This window comes from Pinus tabuliformis, chromosome 8, assembly GCF_031772625.1.
Source record: "Pinus tabuliformis cultivar Carrire ecotype Pingquan chromosome 8, CPIR1, whole genome shotgun sequence".
Lineage (NCBI taxonomy): Eukaryota > Viridiplantae > Streptophyta > Pinopsida > Pinales > Pinaceae > Pinus > Pinus tabuliformis.
The window spans coordinates 1,715,855,806-1,715,866,241 of record NC_142294.1 but is presented as its reverse complement, the minus strand read 5'-3'; the positions used below and the strand labels follow the sequence as shown (position 1 = coordinate 1,715,866,241).

Sequence of the window (10,436 nt, the reverse complement as noted above, 5' to 3'; positions counted from 1 at the left end):
TTCAAATCCCATCCAATTTTTGGTTATTCTAATCACAATTATTTTCAATAGGTTATAATGAATGCTTTTATATATATTTTTGTAAAGCCCTTCATTTTATGTCTTTGTTAGGAATTAGTCGATATATTTAAACTATCATTTGTATACTACTTACCTCCATAGTTGATTTGGCATGCTACTTTGTTCTGAATTTATATTAAGTTTTTCAACGAATTAAAAACAAATTCATATTCGATTTCTATAAACAATTTAATAAATGGTGGCGAAGGTACAGGTAATTGGATAGCGATGGGAAGACGATGGACGTAATGGAGTTTCTTTCAACAGATTATATGATAGATAGTTTACGCTCAGCAGAAGGTCCTGCCCAAAGAACCATGATTTGACGCTACAGCACAGTCATTTAATAATTAATTATTAAACCCACTTTTAAAAATGTATATAGAATTTTTGAACAAGCAAAACACTTCAAGAAAAAACCATTTCCTGTATTAACAACTCTAAATCTCCAGGGTTGCTGCAGATAGGATGGTGCCCTCAAAGCGCTCCCCACCATAACCGTGAAGTTCCATCAACTGCCTGGTTGACATATTGAATAGATAAGATATATGCTTGTTGGGACGCGGTCGTTGTTCTCCCACTCCGCTAATAAAAAATTGGTCACGCCACTGTGTACCGCACGTAAAAAAGAAGCCAATATCGTGGGGAATGGGAAGAGTAGATACAACACTCCAAGTGTCCTTCCCCACATCATACTTCTCCACCTGTTCGTCTTCGGTGAACACGTACAACTCCCCCCCACCGGAAGAAGAAGAAATGACACAACTTCTCCACAGTTCTCCCCTGAAATGTGCCCTTCTCCACGTTCCCTCACAAGGATCGAAAACTTCTGCACTTTGCCCTTCGTCGTCTAACACCATGAACTTACCTTCCACCAATCCACCGCGGCTTCCCTGCCCGTGCGCTTCGATCATAGGACGCAATATTTCCCACTTGTCTTTCTCCACGTCATATGCTTCTGCAGAGGCAAGAGGGTTGTCACGCTCGTCGATCCCGCCGGCCACGTAGACAAGTCCGGTGGAAAAAGAGACAGAGCACGCAAAGAATGCTCGAGGTGTGGGCATGTCAGCTCCACGACGCCATCTCGCAGACTCAAAGTCGTAAATATAAACACTCTTCATCAAAGTTGCTGATTGGAATCCGCCTATGAGAAGTAGCTTGCGATTCACAGCAACGCACTGACAGCATATTGGTATTTGAGTATTGGGGGGATCATCGATTGGAGGTAGCCTTTCCCAGGTGCCCTTCACAGGGTCGTATACCGTTACTACAAGTAGGACGGGAATCCTGATATCTCTTTGAACCAGGCAAATAAGCTGCTCGCTCGTCCCAAATTTCTTCCTGTCACCATAGAAAGTAGGGCTACTGAGTATAGCCTCCCAGCTTTTGCACACAGCTTTCAGAGTATCGTGTGATTTGTAAGGCATTTTCAGCAAACACTTTCGAACAACATCCTCCGGAATAACCTCCATTAGCACACTTTAAACACACTAATTTGCTGATCGATCGAGTTTACCCAGAGTTTTACCACATATAAAGAAATAAACAAGAAAGTGAACCACGGTAACTCAAAAGGGAAAAGTGCAGTTAAATATATAGTGGAGATGTGGAAAACCTAATTTCAAGCCGACAAGAAACGGAGTTCGTTATATCCATTCATAAACTACATTAAATGTTATTTATTAGTAATATGAAAAATATATAAATTTTTAATTCACAATATAAGGAAACATTTAATATTAGTCAATACTTTTAAATGGCAATGTTTTATGTAACAACAACTACCTTTGGGGAATAATTTATATATATATATATTAAAAGCTATTTATTCATATTATGAAAAATATATAATTTTTTAATTCATAATATAATGAAGTATTTAATATAAATTTGACATGTCAATACTTTTACATGTCAATGTTTTATGTAAAAGATCATGACCTCCACATGAGTTTTTATGGAGGAAAATTATATACATATGTGGGGCATGAAATGGGTTTAGTTAGTTTTGCGATTTAAAGTTTTTAAATGAATTAAGTATTTCATTTTATTACAACATATTTTTTATTATATTTTTAACTCATTCAATGTTAATTTATTATCAACTTTTTATATTTAGAGTTTTTAATTTGAGGTTTTGTATTTTATTTATGGCTATTAATTATAATATGATGATGGTAAAATATTAATAATATAAAATGTGAATTTGAGTTCTATTAACTTGAGGTACCCTACAACTTGAGAAGCCTTTTTCTTCTATCCTCCTCATGACAAGTGAGTGGTTAGATGCTTTTCTCACCTCAAGCTTTCCATCAAACATATGAATGGAGTGACCTTGCTGGCAGATGTGGACTAAGGATAGCAAGTTTCTCTTCAGCTCTGGGAGATACAGAACATGATGCAGCAGGAAGTCTGGAAGGCCAAGCAATTTAAGCCTAATTATGCCAAGCCCTGATGGCTTGAGTTTTGATATACTGCTCCATCAACATTGTCAGTAAATTCTTCAAAAAAATCTTTTCTATGAGTCATGTGGCAAGTTGCTCCTAAATCAAGCAACCAATCATTTTTCCAAGAAGCAAGTGAAGCATTAAATAATGCTTCATTTACTCCAATATTAAATTGTGCCACAACATAATGAGCGGATTCAGGTGCTTTACCTTTGTCTATGTCATTAGTTTTACCTTTGGTTTGGTTTCTTTGCTGCTCAATTTTGTCCCAAGGTAACTTGCATGTGGAGGCATCATGAGATCCATTTCTTTTGTAGTGTATGCAATGCAAATTTGACTTTTCTCCTTGAGAGTGTCTGCCCCCCATACCTCTGAAATATCTTCCTCTTCCTCTTAGACCACCTCTTCCTCTGGAAAAATCTTGGGCAAGATTCTTTTCTTTATGAGCAAGGCACATAGTCTCTTCAGAAGATTCAAGGGTTGTCTTCTTTCCAAAATCTTTCTCTCTTTCAGTAAATTTTTTCACAAGAGAGTGAAAGGTAATATCTTTGAGATTTCCATTTGCTTGCAATGACTCAAGATAATTGGAGTAAGTAGGATAAAGTGCCTTGAGAAAAGCTATCAGAGGAATATCTAGTTCAACGTTAGTGACTTTGATATCATGCATTATGGATTTTACTTCTGATGCAAGAGCAAGAGGATCATTTTTTGTAATTCAAGAGTGAAGAGTTTAATCATGAGTTGAACAACTTCAAGTGCAGAATGTGAGTCATAGAGTTCTTTTGGCTTTTGTAAGGCTTCGAAAGCATTTGAAAATGGTGAAATATGTCGACTCACCTCTTCACTTACAGATGTTGCAATTAATGCATAGGCTTTGCACTTGTTATTTTCCCAAATGGCGAACTCCTTGTCTGAGCTAGGCTGTTCTAGCTCTTTGTCTCCGTCTCCAACACACACTCCTTTCCACAACTCATTGAAAATGAGGGTGTGTTTTATCTTCTGAGACCACTCATGGTAGTTCTCCTTGCCAGTGATAACTACTCCCACAATAGATATGATTGAATGCGTTGTAAAATCTAAGTGCTGTAAAAATACTTCTGCTCGCAAAAAATTTGCTTTTGTCGAGAAGAAAAAAAAAACCTCTGCTGCTAAAAAAAAACTGATTCTGATAGAGGCGTTAGAGTGGATATCAAAGTGTTTTTGGACCCCACGGTAGTATTTACAAACAATATATTAAATACAGTCAAACGCAAGAGCGTTAACTATGTTAGCTACTTTGAAAACAATGTTATGAAAACAACATTATGGGAGCCCAACAACGTGTTATATATGGGATATCGTTTATATGAAAACAACATTGCGGTGGATACAACCTTATATATACCAGCATATATATGAAAACAACATTCAATTTACCAAATGAATCCCTTCAAAAAATCCAATGTATTTGAGTTTACCAAATGAATCCCTTAAAAAATTCTGCTGCTTCACGTCAGTGCACAAATTTTAGTGGTGAGAGTCCCACCGTGATCACCAAGAGTATGTCAACTCAAAGAAACGCAAAGCGAAGGTATGCAAGCTCAAACCAATGGTGTGGGCCGCACCATTTCGCACCTCTGTCATACAATATAGTCTTCAAAAAAATTTCGCACCTCTCATTCCAAATTCAACATTGTAGGCTGTATGCCAAGGGTCAAGGTATAAGAGGGCAGTGTATGGAGGAGGGCTATGGAGGAGGGTTGTGGATGGAGCTGAAAGTTCTAAAAGCCGTCTTCTAATATTGCAAATAGAGCCCATACATAGCTCTAGGAGTGGTATGGTGCATTCAAGCTTAGCGTCAACTTCAATTGCAGCACCGGGTTCTCCATTTCATGATGGGGTGAGTTATAATCCAGAAAACGCACCTAATAACAGTGCAGGTGGCAATCCAGATGAAGAAAACCATGAGGGTGCTAGGTTTGTATGGGTATGGAAACCAGTGTGGAAAGCACAGAAAGGCTGAGTGTTTTGTATGTAGGTGGAGCAGCAAGAAGAGCAGCGTAGCAGATAAGGCATCAGAGGTAGGCTTGATGGTTATGGAGGGTGCCAAATCAGTACAATATTAGTGAGTCGCAGGGGAATAATGATGTGTTCAGGCCAGTGGAAGCATCAGAGCTGCCAAGCTAGCCAGTCTACATAGGATTCATAATACCATAGGCAGAATAGGGAGCTACAAAGAAGAGGGAAGCCAAAAATGGCACTGGCTTTGATACCATGTCAGACTAGGAGGTAACTCCTCAAAACAATTCATTGATATTCATTCAGGTTAGTCTTTATTATATACATGAGGGAGATAGAAGAAGAAAGGCTTCTCAAGCTATAGGGTACCTCTGCTCGTGCATAACATTTATCATACAATTCTCATTATGAAGAAGGTACACTTCCATCAAGTTTATTATGGCATGCTAGATTTGGGCATTTGAACTATGACACCTTCCGCTTGTTGAAGAAAAATGGTGTTACTGGTTTGCCTACAATTCCTAGGAAACTTAAGCAATGTGATGCTTGCATTCTAGGAAAGCATAGAAAACAGTCTTTTCATGATTCACATTCAAGAGCACATAGAAAACTTGAACTCATTAGTTTAGATTTATGTGGTCCAATGCCTATTCCTTCTGCAAATGGAAATAAATATATGATAACATTTATTGATGACTACACGAGAATGTGTTGGGTTTATTTATTGAAGAACAAATCTGATCCTTTTCAAAAATTCAAGAAATTTCATACATGGATTGAAAATGATGCACAATCTCATATTAGCTCTATTCGCACTGATAATGGAAAAGAATACACTTCAAATGAATTTAAAAACTATCTTCGCCAACATGGGATCAAACATCAAACAACTATGCTTTATAATCCCCAATAGAATGGTGTAGTTGAAAGAATGAATAGGACAATCTTAAATATGGTGTGCTCCATGTTGTTTTTCAAAAATGTGAAATTGATGTTTTGGGCTGATGCAGTTCTATGTGATGTATATATAAAGAATAGATGTCCATCTAATGCTATTAGAAACAAGACTCCCTATGAAATGTGGTATCTCAGGGTCTTTGGTTCCACATGTTATGCCTTGATACCAAATGTACATAGAAACAAACTTGGTGCAAGAAGTCGTAAGTGTATCTTCCTGGGGTATTCAAACACCTCCAAAGTATACCGTATCTATGATGAATTCAATAAAAAATTTGTTGTATCTAGAGATGTAATCTTTCTTGAAACATCCAAAACTGACAATGTTGTTGAGTGGCAACTTGATCGCTTGGATAGATTCGCAAATGAAAAATCATTTCAAGAATTTGATAATCAAATTCCACATCTTGAAGGGGGGATTCCTATATTAGATCAACCTATTGATTCTTCTTCTGAAGCACTCTCTCCCCCGCATGAAACTTCAACAACGAATGATACTTTAAGTGATGTGATCGATAGAATTGGGAGACTCAATCTTGATTCAGTCCCAACTCAATCAACGGAGCAGCCTGGACCATCTGAGAAAGGTCCCCAAAAGTGGCTAACAAAGACACTTGAAAGTGTTCATCCTGATGAGGTTGGAAAGACAGGAACTAGAAATTCAAACAGCGAAAATGGAGGTGATGTAGATGACTCTGATTCACCTGTTGATATGGATGTTTCTTATGATTGTGAATTGAATTTGTCTACAGATTCCGAACCAACTTCCTCCAAAGAAGATGCTTCTCATGATGAATGGAAAGAAGCAATGCAAAAGGAGTATGATGCCCTAAAAAATAATGGCACTTAGAAGTTGGTTGATCCCCCATTAGGAACCAAACCAATTGGCTGCAAGTGGGTCTACAAGAACAAGTATAAAGTTGATGGCTCACTTGACAACCACAAAGCTAGGCTTGTGGCAAAAGATTTTGCATAGAAGTAAGGGGTCGATTATGAGGATAATTTTGCCCCCACAGAAAAATGGGCTACCATCCAGACACTCTTTGCCCTAGTAGCTCAGAACGGTTGGAAAGTCCATCAAATGGATGTAAAAACTGCTTTCTTGAATGGAGATTTAAAAGAGATGTTTTTATGACCCAGCAGCCTGAAAGTTTTGCTATGAAAGGACATGAAAATAAAGTATGCAAACTTGTGAAATCCTTGTATGGCCTCAAACAAGCACCACGAGCCTGATATGAAAAACTAACTAAGCGTCTTCTGAAACTCAATTTCAAACATTATGATCTTGATGACGCAACTTTATTTGTGAAGAAATTTGGCAAAATAGTTGTGTATCTTGTGGTATATGTAGATGATCTTTTGATGATAGGAACAATGAAATCTACATTGCATCCATAAAGAAGGAATTGGGGAAAGGTTTTGAAATGACTAATTTGGGCTATGTTCATTACTATCTTGGTATTGAAGTAACTCAACATCCGAAGTCCATATTCTTTTCTCAAAAGAAGTACATTGGAGATGTGTTGAATAGGTTTGGCATGACAAAATTCAATCCTCTTACTACTCCAATGGAACATAACATAAAGCTCACATCCATTGAAGGAAAATAATTTGAGGATGCAACAAAGGATAGACAGCTTGTAGTAAGTCTCAACTACCTAACTACTACTAGACCAGACATTTCATTTGCTGTTGGAATCCTCTCCAGGTTTATGCAAAAGCCTTGTGAGGGACATTGGTCTGCTACAAAAAGAGTTCTAAGGTACTTGAAGGGAACTCAAGACTTTGGAATCAAGTAAACACAGGTGGACGACTTCAGCTTGATTGGATACTTTGATTCAAACTTCGATGGAGACAAATAAACTAGGGTATCTACTTCAGGTTATGCTATGAGTCTTGGATCAAGAGTTGTCTCCTGGAGATCACACAAACAATCAGTTCTAGCAGATTCCACAACAGAGGCAGAATACGTGGCAACAGTTGAGGAAACAAAAGGAATTGTGTGGCTCAGGAAAATTCTTAAAGATTTGTAGGTAAAACAAGTACAATTGACTCCACTCATGGTTGACAATACCTCAGCAATAAAGTTGACCAAGAACCCAAAGTTTCATGATTGAACGAAGCACATCAATACTAAATATCATCTGATTGGACATCACGTTGGGGCCAAAACAATCCATCTCCACCATTGTTCCACTAATGAGAAAATTGCAGACATCTTCACCAAAGCGCTTGGAAGAGAAAAGATTGAAAGATTTAGAACAATGCTTGGACTCACCAACATCCCTTCAGACTAAGGGGGGGAATGTTGACACCTAATCATTAGGATTGTGTAAATAACTGAAATTGATGTAAATAAATAATAGAAAATATGAAGAGCCACCAGGAGATGAAATGAACAGTCTCTCCCTCATGTATATAATAAAGGCAAACCTGAATGAATATCAATGAATTGTTTTGAGGAGTTACCTCTTGGTCTGACATTAACAATAATAACAAAAAACATTGATGGATGAGAGTCCCTTATTATGAGATTAACAAATTGGTGTATGAAATCCCATTGGTTGTTGCACCACCACATTGGTCCATGAGGGCTCCTTGTTTGTGGCATGAAGGACCCATATTTGGGTAGCAATTTGAGTGCTAAAGTCTATTGTGGTGTACAAACTCTACCTCCCTTTCGAATAGAACCTATGAGGCTATAAATGAGTACAAAGAGTGGACAAGTTAGAAATCCTTCAACACAAGTTATTGATGGGTATAGATTGTTTGAGAGCCAAGTTATATTTTTCTAAATTATTCACAATAGTGAACTAATAAACAAGGGCACAGAAATGAATGGATATGCCAAAAGGGAAAGAAGTGTAACACCTTTCTCACATTGTCTAGGGAAATGGAAGGGAGTGCCATAGCTCCTGGATCACTAGATCATATACCTATAATTCTCTATATTGAGTGGATCAACTAAGCCATGAGAGAAATGAGTTGCTTCAAGTGAGCTTTTCCCCCATAGTGGTAACTACTTTGAGAGACACCCTCTCATTTGGTTTTCCAACTTGAATGAGCTCTCTTGCTCATATATTTATAGAAAACTTTCTCCTAGTTCTCCATTAGAGGTATGATAATCTCATCTCACATTAGTTCTCCTCAATTTTTTTACATGCTTCAACCATGATATGTCAACTACTATATAGTACATCGTAGAATGGAAATGCACTTACATATGACACACTATACTTTCACAACATGGCACTATGTTATCTTGGTTTATCTTGTTCACTTTAGTTTATCTAATATGGTTTCATGTATGAGTTTCTTTCTTCAACATGGTGTTAATGTTTCATAGGTGTGCTTTGGATGTGGTGGGAATTCAATGTAATATAATAATGTATAACAAGAATCTTGACTTTTACCTTTTGTTTCCCATGGTCGGTCATGGTTTTCTTCTAGATACGTTATCACTTCACGAGTCATCCCATACTAATAGAGAACTCGATAGAACATATCATACTTCATATCACAACCATATGTATTACTTTCCATCTTTCGTTTTCACTTTGATTCCATACATCATATTTTCAGTGAATTATTAAATTATCATAAGTCATCCATCTAGGTCCTAATAAGAGTAATTAAGACTCATGTGTAAGATCCTTTAAAGTCAAAAAGTGAAAGTGCTTTAGGTAGTAGCATCTCTAAACAAATTAAAAGCCCAAAAATAATAATGTCAAAACTATGTTAGTTCAGTAAAAATCCCTAACCCCTATTTATATGCATAATAATACATACTAGCCCTTCAAATGGACCTCTCACTGCTTATGTAGCAGATGAATTAGGGTTGTAAAGCTCTTCATAGAGTTCATTAGGGAAAAAGAAATGAACCTACCCTATTTTCTAGCTCTTTCCCATTTTCCTTCTTTTTCAGATTGGAATTTCCCCAAATAGTTTGATTTTTGGGAATTCCCTTGCTTTTCTTGAGAAAATTTAGGGATAAATATCTAGATAGTTGTGAGCAGATTCGTTGGTTTGACCCATTGAACTTCCCTTAGTTTCACTAACACTGCCCCTGGTCTAACAACTTGAGTTAGCTGGGTCGCTAATGCACCCTTAGGCTTGGTAACAAGCTTTATAAAGTAGGTTTATAGTGTGCAACCAACGTTAGTGTAGATTCAAGGCTTGCAATTGTGGTATTTGCTTTAGTCATGCTGTCTTTCACCTCTGAGTTGATGAGGAGGTCATTTTGTTGTATAACACTTGCTTTCTTTGAGGCTTTTCCTTATTGACTGTTCTTTCATCTTCCTAATTAGTATGTGACGTTTGGTTATCAAAACTTTCAAGTCTTGTTTGTTTGGTTTCCTTCCATCACTTTGGCATAGAACACATTGTTGTCCGATCAGTTAGAAATCTTTCAAGCTTTTGCAAAAGGAAACATATTCTTTGTTTTAAGTCTTTGATTAGTTTCTGAGTGGAATATTTCTCTTTACTTATTGAATGATTTCATTTGGAAAGGACTTAAAACTAGCATTGTTTTGAGTTTTTCATTTGGTTGCTTGTCATCTATTCGAAAAAATGAAATATCACATTCATTTTTCCTTAGGAAATGAGAACAATATTTTGCATTAGTAAATTCTTGACATTTAGAAGTTGACAAGGAAAGGATGTATTTTTCATTTTCTTAATTAGATTGCTTGCAAGTTAAGTGAAAGATAGAAGCATAACTATTTCCTCTTGATTGGTTTGCTTGAGAAATGATGAAAAATACCTTTTTTCATTTGCTTGCTTGTTGCTTTGATTACTCTGAAATGAACCTCTCACTTTTCTTTAGTCAGTTGTTCATTGAAAAGAAATGGTCTCTTTTCTCATTTGGTTGCATTCTAGGAGTTTTTGAAGATACATTTGGTAGGGCCTTTCAAATGAGATCTAATTCAAGATAAACTGTTAAAATTAATAGAATTAACCTAAGGAAGCATTGGA

General features: G+C 36.8%; 1 protein-coding gene across 1 annotated transcript; it reads right to left on the bottom strand.

Moving 5' to 3' along the window:
* Positions 1–500: 500 nt before the first annotated feature.
* On the bottom strand, positions 501–1,532 carry LOC149242896 (F-box/kelch-repeat protein At2g44130-like). The gene has a single exon (XM_089371058.1). The coding sequence runs from the start codon at positions 1,530–1,532 to the stop codon at positions 501–503; it is 1,032 nt and encodes a 343-aa protein (XP_089227184.1).
* Positions 1,533–10,436: the final 8,904 nt, after the last annotated feature.